The sequence below is a fragment of the Takifugu rubripes genome, chromosome 8 (genome assembly GCF_901000725.2).
Source record: "Takifugu rubripes chromosome 8, fTakRub1.2, whole genome shotgun sequence".
Taxonomy (NCBI): domain Eukaryota; kingdom Metazoa; phylum Chordata; class Actinopteri; order Tetraodontiformes; family Tetraodontidae; genus Takifugu; species Takifugu rubripes.
The window spans coordinates 10,695,617-10,719,750 of record NC_042292.1 but is presented as its reverse complement, the minus strand read 5'-3'; the positions used below and the strand labels follow the sequence as shown (position 1 = coordinate 10,719,750).

The window sequence follows — 24,134 nt, the reverse complement described above, 5'->3', positions numbered from 1 at the left end:
TATACAGAACAGAAAATATCAACTTCACAGGATGGAGAAAAAAAACAGATTTTCTGAATAGTTAATAATCCTGACTGAAAACGAAAAACATCCTCTTAGAGTAAGTGCACGTACAAGAAATACGCTGGTAAGCTGCATGCAGAGTACACTTTTTTGAATATGTCATAATTTATTGCCGCAAATATACTTGTTATTGTTAGAATACTGGTCATATTAGTCAGAGTGTAAAGTTAAGAATCCACAAACAATATTATCAATGTAAGCAAATGTTAAGCTTCACCGCTAAACATCCATGTTTGTGTCTGTTTACTTCATTTTGACAGACACGTTAAAACAAACATCCCGTTTAAAAAAAAATTATTATAAACAAGAAGATGAAATTCATAAGGTCCTAAATAGCATTGAACATTTAACTTGTCTACAGGACAGCACGTGCACTGTGCACACAAGAGCAGCGCACTTGGGTTCAGAGACAATTATATTTAACCTTTATGTCACAGTGAAAATACGTTAAAACCCACAAAGGCAAATGTTTGTAGACACAAAAACACAAGAAGGTTTAAGTGTTTTCAGATCTCTTGGCGGTTCTGAACTTTTCACCGACCCCGTGTACAGAGTTGACTGATTTTAGCGTCCGTGTTCATAAAAAAAGAACCATTGTTGCTGTTTCATGCACCGTGTCGTATGTTTGGCACAGTTTTAAATGTAAATATAATACGAGCACTTTCGTGGTGGAAGCACACATTAAACCACACGCACACATTTGGCATTTTGATCAATCTAATTAGAAATCAATAAACCGGGAAGTAAATGGTTAGAGTGGGATTGTGGTGTTGTTTTGTGTGCCAGTTGTGTGCAGGAAAAGGCACCGACTCACACACCCGCCTTCAGAAATCCACAGTGCTTAAATGAGAACTGATCTTTTTTGGCACAGGATCGATCGCAGGAAGGAAGCACTTTTAATCTAGCGGCTGTGATGTGAAGCTGGATGGAAGCTGCTCCTGCCGACTTCCCAGCTGGGGTGCTCGGTCTGGATTACTGTTTCTGGTTCTGGCTCGGTGCCCCTAGAACTGGGACGTCTCCGTGAAGGAGATGGCGTCCGACTTGTCCACGGTGAAGCCTCCGTTGACGTAGGATTTCTTTTCGCACTCCTCGTCATCTGAGGTGGCTTCCAGAGCAAACGGGTCGGTGGCGTCCGCGTCCGAAGTCAGATCCATCCTCTTCAGTTCCCTCTTGGACAGTTTCTGAATGATTCCCGCTCCGTAAGCATCGCCGAGGACATTGATCATGGTTCGGAATCGGTCGCTGAAACATACGGCTGAGCGTTAGATGGCAATATCACTCGTTACGGTGGAGAAAACCCCCCGAAAGGCTGTTGGAAACCAACTTACAGCAGCCAATCCACAGCCATTATCAGAGTTACGTCGTTCGCCGGCAATCCAACAGCCGTTAAGACAATTACCATGGTGACAAGCCCGGCATTAGGTACCCCCGCTGCTCCTATACTTGCAACTGTTGCGGTAATGCTGTTGGACAGAGACAGTTTAGGATGTCAGGGTCATTGAACGAAAGTCCTCTTTGGCCAATACAGACACAACTTTAAGACATTTTGGTGCCAAAACCAATGTTAAAGCATTGGAGTTTATCGGAAGGGTTTAAGATTACAACCACAAACGTTGTTCAGCTTTATCATTGACATTGGAAATTGTTATGGCAAAAAACACAGTTGAACCCGATGTGTCAGTGTATTGCCTGATTCCTTCATGAATCTTTTAAAACTTTGTAAAATACAACAAAAAACGCGATGTGGTGCACCTGTGTCATCAGTGAGCTGTGACACTTAGACACGACTGATTTTACATGGATAACATGGATGCAGTACTTACAATAAATGGGATGACTTGTTTTTGCTTGGTTACAGTCAGTGTCTTAAAATTCAATTAAAGATACGCACTTTGTCACTAGTGGGTCCTTAACCTTGAACCTTTAGCTTTAAACAATAATATATTCTCTCTGCACATTTCCTTATTTCTTCCTTTTCATCTCGTATTTCCACAGGCTGATTGGCATCATATGTGCTAAATGCTAACGAGCGGGCATCACTGTCGTGGTTTCACAAGGTTTCTGGCTGAATTGTGACCGTCCTGGTTGATCCTTTGGTGTTGAGTTAATCAAAAGCAGAACCACTTTATAGAACGGCAACGATATCTCACATACTTGATTCATTGGTTACTGTAGTTGTGCTAGTTTTCACCTGATAGTAACAATTTGGCCCATGTCCAGAGAGTAGTCATTCATTTGGGCGATGAAGATGGCAGCGACCGCCTCATAGAGCGCCGTTCCATCCATGTTGATAGTGGCGCCCACCGGGAGAACAAATCGAGTAATCCGCTTGTCAATGCGATTGTTCTCCTCAGCACATCGGAACGTGACAGGCAGCGTGGCGGAGCTGGAAGATAAGGTGGCAGCTAGCTAAAAGGACTGTCGTGATTTGGTCGACAATAGTTTGGGTTTAGAGTGAAGTTGAAGCTGACCTGGAGGAAATCATGAGGGCTGTCACCAGGGCCTGAGCCATTCCCAGTGTGAAGGTGTAGGGATTTTTCCTTACAACGAGGAAGAAGAGGAGCGGCAGACAGATGGTGGCATGGATAGCTAGACTTAGGACAAAACAGAAAATTGGGAGTCAAAAAAGAAATAATCAAAGTTCTCCACCATCGCCCTTGTGCCTGTAAAGTGCCTGAATGACAATTCAATGATGATATACATTTAAAACTGGGGGGGGGGGGGGGGGTCTGGTAGCTTGTAGCAAAACTATGTTTGCTTACGCTTCACTTTCTTATCGATGCGTAACCTTACTTCAGCATCTCTTGTATGAAGGGAAGAAGACTCCAATAACAACAACCACTCACCCACTCAGCACCGTCACCATATAAAGACCCATCTTCTTGAAGATTTCCCAGTCTTCCACTTCTACGATCTTTGCAGCAATTAGGAACAGGATGCCTACTGGCATGTAGCTGAAATAACCCAAGAGATAACCTTGAAGTTCCGAACAAGCTATTTTATAAACGAGTCTTTGTGAAAGGCAAATACTCAAGTGAGGATGCAGAGGTGAACCCTTCAACGCACCACATAATGATTTGGATCAGTCTCATTGTTGCTTCATTCAGGGCATCGAAGAATTCCAGGAGAATCTGTCCTTTTTCCCCCATCTTGCCGATGACGAGGCCAAACACAATGCAGAATACGAGGAGCCCCAATATGTTGGCTCCGTCTACATACGTCCCGGTGATTTTATGGTCCTTGGTTATATTCTGAGAAGAGAGGAGAACCTCAGGTCGCTACAACCGCATCAGATCAAAGTTCTCCTTGTCTTTTTATATCATATACGTTTGTCTTTTGTTGACACGTCCACAACCCGCCGTGTCAATTAACGTCTGTAAAGGGAAACTTACCTCTACCACTGCTGTGATCGTGGTTGTTAGGGGCGGAATCCTCGTGGAGCTTTCCCCTTGAGCTGCCAGAGCCTGCGGTTGGCTGTGCTTGCTCTTGTACTGTAGTTTATTTTCACATTTTGATATGCGTTGAACGACAATAATTACTATGTAATCTGGGAAGGAAGTGTGGAAGTGTTACCTGCTGAAAACAAGCTTGCACCAGATTTTCTGGAAACATGTTTCTAGGGGTGAGAGAGGAGAAGGTCAGTGGTTGGAGAGCTGTGGGTACATCGGGAATCTACAATGGAATCATGTTAATGCTGTAGGAGCCTTCACTTGACCATGGAAACGTTCCATTTCAACACATGTTTATGACACCTCCAAAATTGCCTCTTTGACCAAACGTACGTTGGTGTTTGGCATACAGAAAAATCGAAAAGCTTTGCAGCCGGTCACCTGACGAGGTCCAAAAGTGTGTCCACTGTGGTGACGTTGGGCGGCGTTCCAGTTCTGTTGATGTGTTCAGATGTCTGAGTCACTCCGGGTCTGATCGTCATCACTAAAATAATACCTGCCAACGAGACGAGCCGTTGATGCTGGCGAGCACGAGGGAGCGTTGCTGTGAAAGCCGTAACGGGGGTGGGTGAACTCACCGAGGATTACCGCGATGATGGTCGTGGAGAAGTAATAGATTACAGCGTACAGGCCTATTCTCCCAGATACCTCGGAGTCCAGAGCTGCAACACCTGTGGACAAAACGCAGAGTGTACGAAAGGTCAAGAGACTAATGTTGCACTAATTTGTGTGTAGGAGTGTGTAGTGTAGAGATGTGGTGGGGAAGTGGGGGGGGTGTTAGCATCTCCTCAGGCTATAGGTTCCTGAGGTGCCTGCAAACAGTTGCGGTAGGGGGAGGAGCCTTTGGGTGAGGCACTGCTGAGCTAACCAGGCTGTAGTGTTGGTGGACTGGGAGGGGTTCTCTGAGGCGTCTGTCCCCTGGAACCTGAAGCTGGAGACCTGCGCGATGGCCATCATGTCGACGTTAGTGCTGTCATGCGTGGTGTCAAGGAGCAGGCCTTTGACAGGTGCTGCGCCTGGACCCTGGAGGCTGACTACACCAGCGCGTTGTCTGCTAACTAGCGATGGAGTTGGATCCATGATGGATTGGATCGTCCATGATGGCCCAGAGTGGAAGAGCGGTGGAGCAGGTGTGTCCTGACGTGTGTCCTGACGTAATGTACGCAAAGTCCCTCATCGGGGGCAGAGTTTCGGTGTTAACGCCCAGATCTCTGACCAATAATAAACCTGGAGGGGACGACGGTATTGTGCAGAGCTAAAATTGAAAAAAGCATGTGTGTGAAAGTGTTCAGGGCGGTGGTCATCCGATTATTAGCAATTATTATTATTACTAGTTATTCCAGTTGCCATTCAGTGATGGGACTGTTCAGCAGGCGATGGACAACAAAGTTTTGTTTAGGTTTTGGGTCAATCTCTGCTGTCATCTGTAGTAAATATTGCACCACACGTGTTAGAAATGTACCCACAAGTTCCGTTCAAGATACCTGTGATCATACTGGAAACGATGAGCGGGAGGATCACGAGCTTCAGCATCCGCATGAGGATCTCTCCAGGGAAGCCGAAGTATTGCTTGTCGAGACTGGACAGGTTGGCATATTCCCGCACTACCGTCCCCAAGCAGATGCCTGAAGGAGTGCACGACCAGACAAATCAGAAGCCAGCGTTCTCGCTCTGCTGTTGGCGTAAGAGGCGAGGACGAATCCGCTGACCGCTCCGGCAGAATTATCAAGATATCAGGATACATTCGGGAAAATGAAGATAATATTTTCACACGCCAGCTGTATTAACGACAACATCTGGGCGTCTAAGTTACTTGCAGACGGGTCGGTGTTTCACATAACCGTAAAAGTTGCTGATTGAAGTAAAAACACAATACTTGTGTCTGGCAAAGGTGGACACTGAACGCAACATTCACCGCTCTTTAATCGCACTGTATTAGTAACTGGCTTTCCTTGGGAATCTAAACTTGTATATCACATCATCAAGACATTTCATTAAGGTCCAGGGCACCTGTCTGAAATGCCCTAAACCGGTTTAGGTCTCGGCTATCAGCAGTCCAGATACAGGCTGATATTATCCAGTTTCTGCATGTGGATTTAACTCTTCGTATGGTCTGACTGGGATGTTGCCATTTATTATGGACTCTGTAGTAAAATATCAGATGTCCCCTCATCTGACCATCTGAGAACACGGCTTAAATGTCGCCTGGTGACTCCTGCAAGGTCCACTTTATTTACTGGTCGATTCGTTCTTTCATGCCTTTGGTCTCACAGCCCTGCGTTAATTTCCTAATTAGATTTCACATGTCAACACTGACAGCGGTCGGATCGTGGCTAAACGAAAACAAAGAAGATGCGACGACCATAAGAGCTTGGCATCACTAGAAAAGGCAAACAGAGATGGGCTGACACCTACCGAGCAGCACGGACACCACCGTGGCGATCAGAAGCCAGTTCCTCTTCAACAAGCCCCTCCAGTGCGCGCCTCGTCCTCCTGCGCTGCCCATCACGTCCATGTCTGGGTTTTGTCGGCAGGAGAGGAGGGATTGCAACAATGGCTCCCGTGCAGACGAGGAATCCCGCCGCGCTCCGTGTCACATGCAGCCGACGCAGCTGAGGGATGAAGCAGCGTTGCTACGCAGCGAAGGATGCGGCCGTCGGGGTCTGGAGGGGCGCAGGGACCCTTCCCCCACTCCAGGTAGCTGACGCGTCGTCATTTACATGCGACACTGCGGCCGGAATGATAAATTCTGGCTTTTATATTACATCTGGTTAGTTGAATCACGTGAAGCCTCAGAATCGGCAGTGAAGGGAAAATAAATCGCCTGTTTCACCAGATTGTCCGATTTTCGCACCTCTTGAAACGTTTGGGCCAAACTTTAAAAAAAAAAAAGAAAGAAAAGATATGTAGGCTTATGTTTGATATATGAAAAAATTACCTTTTCCAGTTTTAAAAGACTTTTGTGGAACATTGATTCACTGGCCTTTTGCTTTAAAATGTAAATTTTATTTCCATCCGGAAAGCAGAATAATGGTACAAAGGTCTGTTCTCAATATCCGCCTTATGCTGACGACCGGATCACAATGTTTTACATCATTTTACAAAGGCTGCGCAAACGCGTTTTATTAGTTTACAGCTAGAAGAGATTAGGATCATCTTATTTGAATAAATAGTTGTTATAATTAATAGTAGTGTTGTAGTTGTAAGTGTAGCCCATTTCTCAGGGGCTCCGAGTTCGTAGTAATGAATTGAGTTGACAAATTATGGGATAATATATCTGACTTTGACTTAGCTGTTTGAATAAAAAAATAAAATAACATTTATTTAAACATAAAATATAAACCAACCAAAACTATATCTTCCTTAGATAAAGAAAAAGCAACTATATTCTGTTACAATTCCTCATAACAATGGATTGGATCATCATCAGTACCCTGCTCTTCCTCAATTTCCATGAGCCTGTTAACTCTTGTGAAATATTACATTTTGTGCTTTTAATAGCTTTGACCAAAGATAAACCTTTATCTTATAAGAAGGATTAGAGGTTCGCACTCTCCAGCCTTCACTCCTGAATCCTGCAGGTTGTTCTGACTCAGGTCCAGTTGTGTCAGATGGGAGGGGTTGGACCCCAGAGCTGAGGCCAGAGAATCACAGCTGGTCTCTGATAAACTGCAGTCACTTAATCTGAATAATGAAAGAACAAAACATCAAACCTGTTAATTACAATCAGATGTGCTTTGGTTTTGTTTTACACAGTTAAACATAAACATGCTTGAAATAATGCTGAATTGTTCATTTTATATATGTTGAAAACAAACAAACAATTTCAAAAACTCAAACACTTTAGGTCACGGGATAAACAATTAAGCACAAAAACGAAATTTTATTTTTTTTAACATACATATGAAAAACCAGACGATGGAAATGGAACACGGCCGGGCTGAGTTGGCCATCTCTTCTGCCACTTTGGCTCTGGTGAACAATGTCTGCTGAAATGTCAGATTCTTCTTTAACTCTTCTACTTTGTTTCTTTTGCTCTGCATTCTGACCTTTCAGGTTATCCGGTTCTATCTCGTAATGCCATCTTAGATAGATAGCGGCAATGCCAGTAAACATACTCAGCCCTCCTGGTTCTGCGAGGCTGTTTTCAGAATCAACTTTTCTCTTCACCATTGTGAGGGCCTAGCTTCACAATAACTTTAAAATAGGGTGGTATATGACAACAGATGCTTGACTTGATGGGAAAATGCTCCCTAGTGTTTGGTGAGGCAGCTGCAGCACTGCATTGTGGGATCTGTAGTTTGTATGTCACGAGCACTTCATATCACTGGGCCATTAATAACAATTATAATACATCTACATAAAATGACCTCGTGGGCTGGACATGATTGTGCCCCAGGCCGGATGTGGCCCTTGGGCCTTGAGTTTGACCCATATGGTTAAAAATGTCAAAGAAATAAAAAACAATATTTACAATGCAAAATTAAGACAAAAACAACAAAAACTGTTTTATATTTAAATGGAAATGACAAACAGACTGCCACTACATGAGCTGACCTGAGAGTCTGCAGTTTACAGTTTGGACTCTCCAGTCCAGAACAGAGCAGCTTCACTCCTGAATCCTGCAGGTTGTTCTGACTCAGGTCCAGTTCTGTCAGATGGGAGCGGTTGGACCTCAGAGCTGAGGCCAGAGAACCACAGCTGGTCTCTGATAAACTGCAGTAACTTAATCTGAATAATGAGAGAATGAAACATTCAATTTCAACTATTTAATTCTCTTTGTTCTGTATTTACCTTTAAATAAATAAATAAATAAATAAATAAGATGATTGAATGAATGATTTTTTTTTCTGTCTGTACATGCAGCCTTCAACACATTCTCCACAGCTGCTACACTGTTACACTCAAACAACACAAACTGGGAACAACAACCGACTTGAAACACTTGTGCAGCATCATTTATGATCTACTTTAAGAGTTATTCATGGTTTGTGAATGCGTTTTCTTTTTAGTGTCTCTAAATTAAGTCTTACTTCAACAGTTGTGGCAGCAGGAGCTTTGACTGTGATAGTGGGAGCTATTACAGCCTGGTGTTGATGGGAAATATATTAGATATATTAGCTTTTTATATTTTAAACTGTCCTATGTCAACCTTCAAGAATTTAAGAAATATTTCCAATATATAAAAGTGAATAATATTTAGACTTTCTAACAGGTCACCTATTTCTGTCTTATGTTTTATAAAATATAGAGTTTCATTTATCTAAATCAGATTATTTATAATTCTATTGTCCTTCAGTTTGTCTTTCCCCCTCCCTCACCTGTCTCACCCCCCTGAAGTTCCTCACCCATGTCAAATCATCTCCTCCCTTCCTGTGTGTAAAAAGCTGACCTCTGTAGCAGATCTCTCTGTCTCATGTCCACATCCCATCATTCTGTCCTCACATCTGTCTTCTCACTCAGGTCATTTTGTCTTTAGTGCTGATTTAAAAACCTCTGACTGAATTTTTTACTTCCTGTTTACTGACCTGAGGCTGGAAGTTAAAATAACACGAACTTTGTCTTATATTATATATAAATAATGAACTATTGTGTTGAGGAACAATCAAATTCATGAGCTGACCTGAGAGTCTGCAGTTTACAGTTTGGACTCTCCAGTCCAGAACAGAGCAGCTTCACTCCTGAATCCTGCAGGTCGTTCTGACTCAGGTCCAGTTCTGTCAGATGGGAGGGGTTGGACCTCAGAGCTGAGGCAATAACTTCACAGTGAAGCTCTGACAAACTGCAGAACCTAAAACTGGGAAGAAAATAATTCAGTTGTCATTATTCAAAACAAATATAAACAAATAATAATTTAGCTTACACCAAAATTAGTAGTAATGTTACTGGAATGTAAATATAAACCATGTCTGTGTAGATTCTCCAAGGTACCGGTAGTTTCTTCTGTCACCTGGACTGTTTTTCTTCTCTTTTGAAGACATTTCGCCTTCTATCCAGAAGGCTTCTTCAGTTCTAACCTCGCGGGGGACCGAACTTAAAAATATAGCCCCTGTGGACCACTGGCATGTTAATGATCTGAGTGGTCACCTGAGTCGTTGGCAGGTAAAGGTAATCTCATTACACCCAAGTAAATTAACTTGATCTCGGTCTTAGGTTATTTTGGTTTGTCAAAATTAAACTTTGAACTTGTATCTGGCCAGGGTTGAATATTTTAATATTTAGAGAATTACTTTTTTTTTTTTTTTCTTATTCTGTTTGAACATTTTACTTTATTATGGAGCCTTCAATGGAGTCTAAAGAAATGCTGAATGAGTGAATGAGTGAATGAATGAATGAATGAATGAATGAGTGAATGAGAGCCCAGTTAAAAAACACACTCCTGCAAGTGATCAGATCACTATATACATAAAACATTAATATACATGTTATTACTGAAAAACTGGACAAAATTTGTAAGTTAAAATAAGTGTGCTCATATCCGGACAAGAACATCTGGACTTACTCAGCCTTCCTGCAGTTCCTCACAGCTGGAATCAGCCTGAATCGTCCCTCCTCTGATGTGTTGTACTTCTGCAGGTTCAGCTCATCCAGAACCTCCTCTGACATCTGCAGCAGGTAGGCCAGAGCAGAACAGTGGATCTCTGAAAGGTTCTGCTCTGATTTCTTCTCAGACTTGAGGAACTCTTGGATCTCCTGATGTACCGAATGATCATGCATCTCCATCAGACAGTGGAAGATGTTGATGCTTCTGTCTGGAGGGATTCCATCAGTGTTCATCTCCTTCAGGTTGTTGATGACCCTCTGGATGGTTTCTGGGTGGTTGTCTGTCCGATTCAACAGTCCTCCCAAGATTCTCTGGTTGGACTCCAGAGAGAGACCATGAAGGAAGCGAACAAACAGGTCCAGGTGGCCATTTGTACTTTCCAGGGATTTCATCATGACCCTCCTGAGAAAGCTGTCCACAGATTGGAACAAAGAAGGTGAGAATGTGAGGAAAGATTTTATAACCCTTGTGTTCTTGTTGGTGTAAGAGTGGAACATGTAGACTGCAGCCAGAAACTCCTGAATGCTCAGATGAACAAAGCAGTAGATTGATTTCTGGAAGATCACACTCTCTCTTCTGAAGATCTCTGTACAAACTCCTGAGTACACCGACACCTCTGAGACGTCCAGTCCACATTGCTCCAGGTCTTCTGGGTAGAAAATGATGTTTCCATTCTCCAGATGTTCAAAGGCCAGCTGCCCCAACTTCAGCAGGACTTCTTTGTCAGCCTCAGTCAGTTCCTCTGATCTTTCTGTTCCTTCATACTTCTGCTTCTTCCTCTTTGTCTGAACCATCAGGAAGTGTGAGTACAGGTCAGTCAGGGTTTGGGGCAGCGCTCCTCTCTGCTCTGTAGTCAACATGTCCTCCAGAACTGTAGCAGTGATCCAGCAGAACACTGGGATCAGACACATGGTGTGGAGGCTCCTGGAGGCCTTGATGTGTGAGATGATTCTCTTGGACAGATCTTCATCACTGAACCTCCTCCTGAAGTACTCCTCCTTCTGGGAGTCAGTGAAGCCTCGTACCTCTGTCATCCTGTCAACACACGATGGAGGAATCTGATTGGCTGCTGCAGGTCTGGAGGTGATCCAGATGAGAGCTGAGGGAAGCAGGTTCCCCTGGATGAGGTTCATCAGGAGCACGTTGACTGATGACACCTGTGTGACATCAGAGATGACCTGTTGGTTGTTAGAGTCCAGTGAGAGTCTGCTTTCATCCAGGCCATCAAAGATGAACAGAAGTTTACAGAGAGTCAGATCTTCTGCTCTGAGCTTCTGTAATGTTGGATGGAAAACATGAAGCAGTGAGAGAAGACTGAACTGCTCCTCTTTGATCAAGTTCAGCTCCCTGAATGAGAGCAGAAGCACCAGACTGATGTCTTGGTTCTCCAAACCTTCTGCCCAGTCCAGAGTGAACTTTTGCACTGAGAAGGTTTTTCCAACACCAGCGACACCGTTGGTCAGAACCACTCGGATGTGTTTCTCTTGCTCAGACAAGGCTTTGAAGATGTCCTGGCACTTGATTGGAGTGTCCTAGATGTTCTTCTTGGAAGTCCTCTCAAGCTGTCTCACCTCATGTTGTGTGTTCACCTCCTCACTTTGTCCCTCAGTGATGTAGACCTCAGTGTAGATCTTGTTCAGCAGGATTCCACTTCCTGCTTCATTAGTTCCTTCAGTCACATGTTCACATCTTCTCTTCAGACTGATCTTGTGTCCTTCTAGAACCTCCTGTAGTTCACTTACTAAAGCCAGAGAAAACAAACGCAACATATTATTGACATCTACTATAAAGTCCTCAACAGAACTCCAATTCTTGACGTCACATGTTGAATTTTACAGTGAACAACTTTACTTTGTAAAGTCGTCATTTCAGCATCTCTCTGCAGGCTGTCAGAGTGTTCACCAGAGGACTCTCCTGGTGGGGCAGACTGGACCCAGTGTGGGAAGATGGACTCCTTCCTGTCATTGGCAAACATTTGTGATTGAATTATAGGTCATTGTTTGGAAAATTCATCACAAGAACACGATGATTCTTTTCCATTATGTGAATGTCTGTATTATCCACATATGGCTGCATGTGATCCATGTTCAGGCTCTGGGTTTGTGTACAGCTATGCTGTGGTTTAGCTGTCAAATTTATGAGAGTGCATAAACAATTTAAACAAGCACAGGAAAAGACGTTGAGGGTGTAAAAACTTAAAATCAAAAGGTTAAAAATAATCTTGTGGTGATTAAAGTTGTTATCATAAGCAGATAAATTATGGTAGAGATGGCAGCACAGTAGCACATGCATTTTTACACTCCGTTGGGTTAATCGGGGGGGTTGTGATCAACAAAATCTTTAATCCAATTATTGAGAGAAGTAGGCTGAACTCATTATGTGACTTTTAACATCTTGAGACACTTCATGTTGAATGAGAGGATGCTCATATTGAGGCACATTTGTTATAATTGGGAATGTTAGCACAGGTTCAGAGGTAATGACTATGCCCTTTTTATTTATGGGTTCAAAAATCTGATTGCCTAATAGAACTAAAACTCTGTTTCTTATATGCATCCCACTTTCCTTCCTAATTTCTTAGTACTTTACAACAGGCTCATTTCTCGGCATTTTTTAAATCCCACAGGAGTTGTTTAATAAATGGTCCTTTTTATTTCTTATTGATGACCACTGGTAACCTGGAGCTGAGGCTAGTTTATAAAATTTCCTTGCAAATTTTGAGCGCTGCAGCTTTCACATCTGAGCTCTGTCATAATTTATACTCACGTGATAACAACTTTATTTTCCACAAGAACATTTTTAACCTCTGTGCTGTGTGCTCTCATATTTTTGACAGCTAAATGAAGACATAAAATGTCTAAACACAATCATGATTGTAATAGATGCTATATACATAAAGCTGTATAGAACTTAATTGAATAATCATTTAATCTACATAAAGGTCCAGCAACTAGAACTTGTGAAAAATATAAAATGGGGTGACTCCTCTGGATATCCTCTAGTAATAACGTCTGTAGTTTAAGACTTGGATAAAAAATCTCCAGATATAAACTCACAACTTTCTGATGTTTAGGTGACCAACTAGTTGTCATTGTCGCAAGGATGAACGGCGGTGGAGGAGACAGAGGGAGATGGGAGATTCTTTCCTCCAAAAACGTATTTTTATTTACCAAAAATAAAGTGGCTAAATCCATACAAAACATACAGACCCTGCACACTCTTACACACCACCACTTTAACTCTTTTTCCAACAATTTTCTTTTTTTCTCCAAAACAACAACCAACCAACTCAACTACCAACAAGAAGCCGAAGACCCGTCATGGGCCTACTACAGGGCTTTTATACCTGTAGCCCCTCCCACAGGTGAAACCAATTATCAAAATTATTACGCTAACTAATACATTTACAAACTCAAAATTACAACCGAAAAGAAAATACAAAATATGCGTAAAACTTCCAAAACAAATTTCCACCACCAACAACCACCCAGTGCACAGTAAAATACATGTTCAATTTACCCCAATAAAACACCCCCGCTAAAATAGATTGTGCCGTAGCACCCCGCGAAACCCCTCCATATATACAATCATGGACCAGTCCTTCGGTTTCCCCAAACGAGGAAGTATGTCCTGCTGGTGAGCTATGGTAAAAAGTGGTGTGTATGAAATGCTTAAACCGAGTAACCCAAGACAGAACAGAATGGAAATGAAATGTTTGTGTGTGCGTATGAAGTGTGTGCGTAAGTGGCACGGCTCACTCCGTGACAGTCATATATAATCACAAAATCCATTGCAGGTTTCTTACCGGTACTTTGGGTTTGGAGGTCCAGGTTCATCTCTGAAATTTATAGGGTCCACTTTGGACATGTCACTCTTCAGAGACACACAACTGGACACTGGACACTCTTCTCTGTCCTCCTCCATCATACTGTTGAAATGTATTACTGTTACACCATATTTCTGATGATAGGTATAAGTATATATTTTAAATATTGTAAATAGTGACCCTGCAATATTTGTAAAATCTAAGTCTGACACTAGATAGGGACTAAAAACTCTACAACTTGTTTTTAGATGTAAGCAGGTATGATATGATAGAATTTCAAGCGTCTTTTCCAAATCTTTTCAGTCTTCTGATGTATGAGTAGTATGATTACAGTGAAGGGTTAACAGCTCTTCCACCTGCAGTTTATGACTTGACCAGCAGATGGCGACACAACTCTCCATGAAGCAATTTTTACTTCCTGGCATCGCTGTCTTCTAAAGATTTTCAGGCGCAAAGTGCATCATAATAGACTTAGATGGAATCATATAATGCAATAGACAAAATGTGCATTTACATTAAACATATGGTATACATAGCATGTTAGGGCTTTGATTATGTTAACATGTTTTTATGTAACTCTTCTTCAGGAGACTGATTCACAGCGCAAGCAGATAATTCGGCTTCTTTTGTCATTAAATATATTTCCCGCATTAAGTTCAGATGTACGTAAGTTCAGAGGAACGAACAAAGCCCCACCCCACCGTTCTCTTAGATCCGTGATAGATCCATACAGATTACAGCTTTGAGGTGGGTGGGGAAGCGAGGTCACATGGTTTTAGGCTGATATGTAAAATAGAAACTGAGATCACCACTCAAAGTCCTGTAGTTTAAGGCTTGAATAAAACCTCTCCAGAGGTAAACTCACAACCTTCTGAAGTTCAGGTCATATAAACACAAAATCCCTCGCAGGTTTCTTACTTTGGGTTTAGAGGTCCCGGTTAATCTCTGAAATTTATAGGGTCCACTTCTTTGGACGTGTCACTCTTCAGAGGCAAACATGTCCTCCGCCATAGTGTTGAAACCTGAAACGCACCAGTTTTTATTCGAAAGTAAAAGAAAACTCGCTAACGTTAAGTTCAACACTGACATAAATGTAGTCAAATGGCGACTATTAACGCCGCATGATTTATTTAACTAAAATGTTTTGGGTTTTTTTTTTTCAAACTCACCCTGTGTCTACCTGTTCTCTTCCTGTTGATTTCAACTCAATACTTTCACTGTGCGCATGCGCATGAGTTTGAGCAATGGCATTTTCGGCTTCCGTTTTTTAAACCTGGATTCCAGCGCGTCTCCTCTGGGACATTGTCTCACCAGAATTTTCTGAAATTTACTTCAGAATATTTTGCGGTGGAGGACTATCAGCCTTAAGTGGAATCATTGAGTGATAACTCGAAATTTTCCCAAAATATTTCTTTATGTTGAATGTCGCAGCGTCACACCAAGACAAATTCCTAGCTTGTGTAATACTGTGTATTACATGAACAGTGGCAATAAATCTGATTCAATTCAAATATTGTGGCGGGTTCTTGATTGCGGAAGAACTCAGACGCAGATTTCTGCCAACTTATTCCGCCATTTAACTGCAGAGAGCCTCTTTAAAATACACTGAACAAGACGCGCGAACAAAGGGAAGTCTTCAATGACACACAAAACCTCGCTTATGGTGTCCAGGTGCAAACAATAATCAAAACAGTAATTAAACACATCAACGACCAGAACTCAATAAATAGAACATTAACATTGAAAGTTGCTAAGGATGACATTTACAACAAATAAAAAACAGGGTTAACACAAACCGGGACCCACAGAACACACTGTTACAAAGCATGCTGGGAATTTCCTGCTCTGACCCTCCCCAACACGCTACAATATGAAGTATGAATGTTCCCAACATGTTTTTATCATTCCCAAAATTGCTTGTTCAAAAAGCCTTTTTTCACGTTGGTATACATATTCATTGTTCCGATTAATCTACCATGAAGAATTTCAGAATTACTGAATGAAATAAATGCAAGAGAAATCCGCTTCTATCTTTCTATGCCGTTGTGCTAAGAATTTACCGTAATGCCTCGTATACACAGAGCAAGTGGAATTTGAGTGTCTGCTGGCTTTTCTGTTTGTTGGCTTGACTGAAGTTTTACAGGGGACGCGTAGCACGTTGTTTCACACTAAAACAGAAACGTGTGCTTTAAATTTAATTTTTAAAAATGTAATTAAAAAAAACGGGGCATGGGAAATTCCTGAGTCATTTTTTGTAATGGCGCTACTGGAGGAATCGTTGCAGCCCCACTGCAGAGAGAACAGAACCTAACTGGACTAACTGGTGTGGCTGGAAAAACTCAGTGTTAAAGTATTCAATCCAGACTCAGGAGCTTTAAGAGTCGCGGAATGAGTGTAACACAAGGATTTTATTGAAAAGTAATTGAAGGGGAAATATTTCGAGGTATTTTTTTTAAAATCAGCATTGAAGAACTGTTGGAGTTTCACTGCTCAGGTTTGGGATATTGGGGGGTTGATCTTTGTTTTCCTCAAATCTGACCTGTCTAATATGTCTCCACAGTATGGAGGACAGAGCAGAGTCTTCAGTCTCCTGCTGTGCGTCGCTAAACAGTGACCGCTCCAAAGACACAACTTTAGACTTCAGAGATGAAACTGGACTTTCCAACCCAAAGTAAACCGATTGATTTTGCATGTATAAGAGTGGCATCTGGCAGATGTTCAAACAGGAAAGGCTATGAGACCTAGCCAACAAATGATCAAACAAACTAAGGCACTGATGTTAAACTGGAACAAGAAAATACAATGGATGTGTTTTACTGACGGTGAAAGACATAAACAATGGAAATGGTCACGCAACTTTGCCAAGAACATTCTAAAACCGGGGTTGCAGTGTCTTCACTAGCAAAATCCCCGATGGGAGTGAGCTTCCAACGCTCAAGTGACATCTTAAAATAGATAAAAAACTGATTCAGCCTTTTGACTTTAAATTTAATTTTAAAAATGTAATTAAAAAAAACGGGGCATGGGAAATTCCTGAGTCATTTTTTTGTAATGGCGCTACTGGAGGAATCGTTGCAGCCCCACTGCAGAGAGAACAGAAGCCGACTAACTGGTGTGGCTGGAAAGACTCAGTGTTAAAGTATTCAATCCAGACTCAGGAGCTTTAAGAGTCGCGGAATGAGTGTAACACAAGGATTTTATTGAAAAGTAATTGAAGGGGAAATATTTCGAGGTATTTTTTTTAATCAGCATTGAAGAACTGGAGTTTCACTGCTCAGGTTTGGGATATTGGGGGGTTGATCTTTCTGTTTTCCTCAAATTTGACCTGTCTGTAATATGTCTCCACAGTATGGAGGACAGAGCAGAGTCTTCAGTCTCCTGCTGTGCGTCGCTAAACAGTGACTGCTCCAAAGACACAACTTTATACTTCAGAGATGAAACTGGACATTCAAACCCAAAGTAAACCGAGTGATTTTGCATGTATAAGAGTGGCATCTGGCAGTTGTTCAAACAGGAAAGGCTATGAGACCTAGCCAACAAATGATCAAACAAACTAAGGCACTGATGTTAAACTGGAACAAGAAAATACAATGGATGTGTTTTACTGACGGTGAAAGACATAAACAATGGAAATGGTCACGCAACTTTGCCAAGAACATTCTAAAACCGGGGTTGCAGTGTCTTCACTAGCAAAATCCCCGATGGGAGTGAGCTTCCAAAGCTCAAGTGACATCTTAAAATAGATAAAACTGATTCAGCCTTTTGACTGATATGCCAGTCATGCTGCAGAAGCCCAGTGTCCAGGCCAGATGGGGCTACTCCGTTGCTCCATTCCCCCCCAGACACACTAAATCTGTATGAACTTGTCTTCAAGGTGAATGTGTTCTAATGCTTTTTTAGTGAATGATCATAACAGTGAATATTTGACACTTTAGGGGAAGCTGAGTTTCCCTTCTTGCATCTTTGTGTTTATTAAATGATTAGATGGAATCATTAGATATATTAGATACATAGTTCAAAAGTAAGAATTAAAAACATTTACAAAGAAAAATGAATGTAAAGTCAAAATAATATTTCAGTAAACTCAGTCATGATGATGTTATTTTCCGAACAATGACCTATAATTCAATCACAAATGTTTGCCAGTGACAGGAAGGAGTCCATCTTCCCACGCTGGGTCCAGTCTGCCCCACCAGGAGAGTCCTCTGGTGAACACTCTGACAGCCTGCAGAGAGATGCTGAAATGACGACTTTACAAAGTAAAGTTGTTCACTGTAAAATTCAACATGTGACGTCAAGAATTGGAGTTCTGTTGAGGACTTTATAGTAGATGTCAATAATATGTTGCCTTTGTTTTCTCTGGCTTTAGTAAGTGAACTACAGGAGGTTCTAGAAGGACACAAGATCAGTCTGAAGAGAAGATGTGAACATGTGACTGAAGGAACTAATGAAGCAGGAAGTGGAATCCTGCTGAACAAGATCTACACTGAGCTCTACATCACTGAGGGACAAAGTGAGGAGGTGAACACACAACATGAGGTGAGACAGCTTGAGAGGACTTCCAAGAAGAACATCCAGGACACTCCAATCAAGTGCCAGGACATCTTCAAAGCCTTGTCTGAGCAAGAGAAACACATCCGAGTGGTTCTGACCAACGGTGTCGCTGGTGTTGGAAAAACCTTCTCAGTGCAAAAGTTCACTCTGGACTGGGCAGAAGGTTTGGAGAACCAAGACATCAGTCTGGTGCTTCTGCTCTCATTCAGGGAGCTGAACTTGATCAAAGAGGAGCAGTTCAGTCTTCTCTCACTGCTTCATGTTTTCCATCCAACATTACAGAAGCTCAGAGCAGAAGATCTGACTCTCTGTAAACTTCTGTTCATCTTTGATAGCCTGGATGAAAGCAGACTCTCACTGGACTCTAACAACCAACAGGTCATCTCTGATGTCACACAGGTGTCATCAGTCAACGTGCTCCTGATGAACCTCATCCAGGGGAACCTGCTTCCCTCAGCTCTCATCTGGATCACCTCCAGACCTGCAGCAGCCAATCAGATTCCTCCATCGTGTGTTGACAGGATGACAGAGGTACGAGGCTTCACTGACTCCCAGAAGGAGGAGTACTTCAGGAGGAGGTTCAGTGATGAAGATCTGTCCAAGAGAATCATCTCACACATCAAGGCCTCCAGGAGCCTCCACACCATGTGTCTGATCCCAGTGTTCTGCTGGATCACTGCTACAGTTCTGGAGGACATGTTGACTACAGAGCAGAGAGGAGCGCTGCCCCAAACCCTGACTGACCTGTACTCACACTTCCTGATGGTTCAGACAAAGAGGAAGAAGCAGAAGTATGAAGGAACAGAAAGATCAGAGGAACTGACTGAGGCTGACAAAGAAGTCCTGCTGAAGTTGGGGCAGCTGGCCTTTGAACATCTGGAGAATGGAAACATCATTTTCTACCCAGAAGACCTGGAGCAATGTGGACTGGACGTCTCAGAGGTGTCAGTGTACTCAGGAGTTTGTACAGAGATCTTCAGAAGAGAGAGTGTGATCTTCCAGAAATCAGTCTACTGCTTTGTTCATCTGAGCATTCAGGAGTTTCTGGCTGCAGTCTACATGTTCCACTGTTACACCAACAAGAACACAGTGGTTATAAAATCTTTCCTCACATTCTCACCTTCTTTGTTCCAATCTGTGGACAGCTTTCTCTGGGAAGTCATAAGGAAATCTCTCAAAAGTACAAATGGCCACCTGGACCTGTTTGTCCGCTTCCTTCATGGTCTCTCTCTGGAGTCCAACCAGAGAATCTTGGGAGGACTGTTGAATCGGACAGACAACCACCCAGAAACCATCCAGAGGGTCATCAACAACCTGAAGGAGATGAACACTGATGGAATCCCTCCAGACAGAAGCATCAACATCTTCCACTGTCTGATGGAGATGCATGATCATTCGGTACATCAGGAGATCCAAGAGCTCCTCAAGTCTGAAAAGAAATCAGAGCAGAACCTTTCAGAGATCCACTGTTCTGCTCTGGCCTACCTGCTGCAGATGTCAGAGGAGGTTCTGGATGAGCTGAACCTGCGGAAGTACAACACATCAGCAGCGGGACGATTCAGGCTGATTCCAGCTGTGAGGAACTGCAGGAAGGCTGAGTAAGTCCAGATGTTCTTGTCCGGATACGGAAAACAATTAATCTTTCACAGGTTGTATTAATATCAAATTATCCAAATGTACTGCATATCTGGCTGTTCTTTAATGTCAGGTTTGCATTTTGGTATATTTTTTCTGAAGCATGAGATGTTCTGTTTATTGTTTGTCTTCCTGTTCTGGCTGAAGGTCATAATGCTGCTTTTGAATATTCCCAACATTATTTGTGGTTACAATGCAGTAATGTTACTATTTTGTGGAAACACCTGGTGTTTTTCCTTTTTCTGATGTAAAATAAACATATAGGTTTGTAGGTTTTACAGTTGGGGTAAGCTCCTGCATGCTCCATGTGACCATGACAGGGAAAAAGCGGTGAAGAAAACTAAATGAAATATTTTATTGTTTAATAACCACAGAATCATTTTCTTGGTCTTCAAAGTTTTAGGTTGAGCAGACTGTCAAAGCCTCATTATGAAGTCGTTGCCTCAGCTCTGAAGTCCAACCCCTCCCATCTGACAGAACTGGACCTGAGTCAGAACATCCTGCAGGATTCAGGGGTGAAGCTGCTCTGTTCTGGACTGGAGAGTCCAAACTGTAAACTGGAGACTCTCAGGTCAGTTCATGAATTCATACAGTCTGCATCATGTTCAATTACAATTGAATTTTAGTGTTTTGCTCTGAGACTGGTTCTTGTCATTTTAAACAATTTGTAATTTCATAAACTTTTTAATAAAGATCAATTTAGGATTTTTTCAGACAGGTTTCCATGGAACTGCAAACACCGAACACATCTGTTTATAATTAAGATGTTTCATCTCTTGTTCTAGATTAAGTGACTGCAGTTTATCAGAGACCAGCTGTGGTTCTCTGGCCTCAGCTCTGAGGTCCAACCCCTCCCATCTGACAGAACTGGACCTGAGTCACAACAACCTGCAGGATTCAGGAGTGGAGCCACTCTGTTCTGGACTGGAGAGTCCAAACTGTAAACTGGAGACACTCAGGTCAGCTCATGAATTTCATTACTTCACAACATGATTGCAACAGAATATAATGGTAATAACACCACGAAATCTAAGTCTATTTAATAAAAGACAGTCTTCATATTTTTTTCTTAACTTCCAGATCAGTGCACATGAAGTAAAAAAATCTGTTCTTTTGTTTAAAAAAAAAAAAATCATCCATAAAAGTAAGAAGTACATGAGTAAAGAGTGGTGGGATGCAGTCATGGTATAGAGACCCGGTACAGGGGTCAGGATTTATTTTTTTTTACAAAAGGGGAGTTGACAATTAGACAAGGGTGAAGAGCATTGGGGTCATGAGACCTGTGAGGGAATACAAAACCATTATAAATGCTCTATGATAGTTGAATTCATCATCAGTCATGTCCATGAGTCAAAGACAACGTCCATCATTAGAATATAAAACACTGAGAAACTGCTGTTCATCAATCCATTGACTTCCATCCTTATTTACATTTCAAAGTTTTTAAATATTTCAATATCACGAATTCCTGTTTTTGCTGTATTAATCGTTTTGTGTGGAATCAGTTTTCAAATTTCTGGTAAATTGTGTGAAACAAATATTTAAGGTCGAAACACATTTGGTTATAAATGAATAAATTCAAATTTATTCTCTCTTTATTTAGATTAATTGACTGCAGTTTATCAGAGACCAGCTGTGATTCTCTGGCCTCAGCTCTGAAGTCCAACCGCTCCCATCTGACAGAACTGGACCTGAGTGAGAACAACCTGCAGGATTCAGGAGTGAAGCTGCTCTGTTCTGGACTGGAGAGTCCAAACTGTAAACTGCAGACTCTCAGGTCAGCTCATGGCCTTGGCTTTTCTTCTTGTATGTTTTCATTTAAGATTTTAGGTAACTCACAAATGTAAGAATCAAGTTGACCCGACCCAGTTGAACTTTTGGCCCCAGCGCATTGTGGGTGAGTTCGGGCGAAAACACTATTTATACTTTGGTGGCCACCAAAACGGCATCGGTACCTGCGAGTGATGAAGGCATTAAAGTTCAGCAGGATTAATCTGCCTCCAAATATGCTGCTATGTTGATCCAACATCTCAGTGCAGCACCACGTTTTTCCTTACTCCCAAACGCAGTTCATTCTCAAATAGCTAAACTGAGCTTTGTAAGGAAAGGAAATGACCAGTGCAATAAGTAATGGAACAAAGTTTCCGAGCCCAGAAAAATAACAACAGTTTCTTTATATTTTAAAAACTTTGTAATTTTTATAAAGAAACAGCAATTAAATTAGTAACTCAGGAGGATTCTAAGCACATTTAAGTAAGTCTATAAAGTGAACATTGACCATCTGATTACAATTAACAAATTTTGTTTATTCGTGTCTCTTCTTCTAGACTAAGACGCTGCAGGTTATCTGAGATCAGCTGTGGTTCTCTGGCCTCAGCTCTGAGGTCCAACCCCTCCCATCTGACAGAACTGGACCTGAGTGAGAACAAACTGAAGGATTCAGGAGTGAAGCTGCTGTCTGATCTTGTGATCAGTCCAAACTATAAGCTGGCGACTCTGACATCAGATATCATTAGAAGTGAGTCCAGACAGGTTCAGTCAGGATTTGGGTCAACATTGTAATAAAAAAGAGATCCAGTGTTTCCTGTTCGACCCTGTTTATCACTGAAACTGTAACAGAAGAATGTTGACGAGCTTCACGTTTAGGTACAAAGAGAGAGGAGTCTGCCATTCAGATCAACCATAAACTTGGTGGAGTTGTCATGACAACAGTCTGTCCTGTTATTAACAGGAAGGTCATCTGAATTACAGCTGTCAACAGTCCTGATTAATTGAACCACCCTTCCATTAAAACATTTTCTCTTACTGGAACTCTCTAAATAAAGCTTCTAACAGACTCTTGAGCGTAAAGACTTTCTATTTGTCTCTGTCTGTCTGTCTGTCTGTCTGTCTGTCTGTCTGTCTGTCTGTCTGTCTGTCTGCCTGTCTGCCTGCCTGTCTGTCTGTCTGTCTGTCTGCCTGCCTGCCTGTCTGTCTGCCTGCCTGCCTGTCTGTCTGCCTGCCTGCCTGTCTGTCTGTCTGTCTGTCTGTCTGCCTGCCTGCCTGCCTGTCTGTCTGTCTGTCTGTCTGTCTGTCTGTCTCCTGCATGTTGACCCAGGCATCGTGCAAAAAAAGCCTGCAGAAAATCTCGTTTGAGGAGAATTTGTGAATTCGTTTTGGGAACTTTGACATTTCTGACCGCTGCAATGGCACAGCGGTCACTCAGATGGTTCCAAAACAGCAGTATCAGTCAGGCAGAATTTGTTAGAACATCGCTGGTTTTAGATGTCTATTAATTATACCTCAATTTAGTGGGTCACAGACAGATTTTATGCTGCGGTGGCTGAGGCAACTGACAAGAGAGAGAATATCTTTTTTAATTTTCTATAAATTTATTAAAAAGGGTCAAGTAGAGTCGAATAAGGAAAGAGGCATTCCACCCAGCTGTGGAGCTCCAGTAATTCGCTGTAGTCTTGGTGCTTATTTGGGAAAGCATAAAAGACTGAAAATTATGCTTCTACCACTGAAAAACATCATTTCAATAATAATAATGCATTCGTGGTAATGAATTCTTAAAGTGAGATGAGTCAAGTGACTTTTACAAAGACAGAAATGACCTTTATCTCACTCTCTTATTACCCAATGCGCGTTCATACGGTTAAAATAGAATTTCATATGGAGACCAGGAGGGGGCGCCAGAGCGCTGCATGCATGACGGAGGAGCTGATCTCTGATCAGAAGGGTATTCAGGGTTGAAAAGTCATTAATTTAAATCTGTGATGTGCCACGTGAGTCTGCCTGGTTCATGTGACAAGGGTGATTAATGAGACCTCGATTATTCCATGAAAGGTTCCTCATCCTGACCTCTGTGGAACTGCTGTTTTATCTGTGTGTGTCTGTAAGTGTGTGTACTGGGAGTGATGGTAATGAACTTACTTGTTATCCAGAGCCAGGCTGCAGTATTGATGAGCTTTCAGAAGCCCTCACAATCATGTATCCAAAATGTTTGATTCTTATTTGCCCTGCTGAGAGTGTGCACCGCATCCAACACTGATGGAATCTGTTGCCTCCTGTATCCAGCAGC

General features: G+C 42.1%; 3 protein-coding genes and 1 long non-coding RNA gene across 4 annotated transcripts; 2 read left to right on the top strand and 2 right to left on the bottom strand.

Annotated features, from left to right (window-relative positions):
* Window positions 1-152: 152 nt before the first annotated feature.
* slc1a1 (solute carrier family 1 member 1) lies at window positions 153-6,220 on the bottom strand. Its single transcript, XM_011606495.2, has 12 exons — window positions 5,928-6,220; window positions 4,997-5,137; window positions 4,091-4,183; window positions 3,894-4,008; window positions 3,637-3,679; window positions 3,456-3,554; window positions 3,130-3,314; window positions 2,910-3,017; window positions 2,535-2,657; window positions 2,255-2,449; window positions 1,392-1,526; window positions 153-1,305 (listed from the first exon to the last, which is right to left on the bottom strand). Exons 1-12 carry the CDS (start codon window positions 6,025-6,027, stop codon window positions 1,065-1,067), a joined length of 1,578 nt encoding a protein of 525 aa, XP_011604797.2. The 5' UTR covers window positions 6,028-6,220; the 3' UTR covers window positions 153-1,064.
* A 276-nt stretch (window positions 6,221-6,496) lies between these two features.
* Window positions 6,497-11,405, bottom strand: LOC105416816 (NLR family CARD domain-containing protein 3-like; the record flags this gene model as incomplete). Its single annotated transcript, XM_029841046.1, has 4 exons — window positions 6,497-7,196; window positions 8,070-8,243; window positions 9,136-9,309; window positions 10,015-11,405. Coding segments are annotated over 4 exons (1,902 nt in total), but the record flags the coding sequence as incomplete, so codon positions are not given.
* Window positions 11,406-13,658: 2,253 nt separating this feature from the next.
* Window positions 13,659-21,170, top strand: LOC105416807 (NACHT, LRR and PYD domains-containing protein 12-like). The gene is made up of 7 exons (XM_029841044.1): window positions 13,659-13,702; window positions 16,443-16,553; window positions 17,231-17,341; window positions 18,029-18,141; window positions 18,252-20,034; window positions 20,469-20,642; window positions 21,152-21,170. The coding sequence occupies exons 2-7, from the start codon at window positions 16,444-16,446 to the stop codon at window positions 21,168-21,170; spliced, it is 2,310 nt and encodes a 769-aa protein (XP_029696904.1). The 5' UTR covers window positions 13,659-13,702; window position 16,443.
* A 616-nt stretch (window positions 21,171-21,786) lies between these two features.
* On the top strand, window positions 21,787-22,909 carry LOC115250664 (uncharacterized). The gene is made up of 2 exons (XR_003889237.1): window positions 21,787-21,848; window positions 22,399-22,909. It is a non-coding gene; the product is annotated as an uncharacterized lncRNA (long non-coding RNA).
* Window positions 22,910-24,134: the final 1,225 nt, after the last annotated feature.

Coding starts and splice junctions, on each gene's coding strand:
- slc1a1 (XM_011606495.2), bottom strand. CDS start 6,027: ATGGACGTGATGGGCAGCGCAGGAGGACGAGGCGCGCACTGGAGGGGC. Junction 2,450..2,534: donor GCCCTCATGATTTCCTCCAG/GTCAGCTTCAAC, acceptor CTTATCTTCCAG/CTCCGCCACGCTGCCTGTCA. Junction 1,306..1,391: donor ATGGCTGTGGATTGGCTGCT/GTAAGTTGGTTT, acceptor CGTATGTTTCAG/CGACCGATTCCGAACCATGA.
- LOC105416807 (XM_029841044.1), top strand. CDS start 16,444: ATGGAGGACAGAGCAGAGTCTTCAGTCTCCTGCTGTGCGTCGCTAAAC. Junction 17,342..18,028: donor ACTGGACATTCAAACCCAAA/GTAAACCGAGTG, acceptor AATGTTTGCCAG/TGACAGGAAGGAGTCCATCT. Junction 18,142..18,251: donor TGAAATGACGACTTTACAAA/GTAAAGTTGTTC, acceptor CTCTGGCTTTAG/TAAGTGAACTACAGGAGGTT.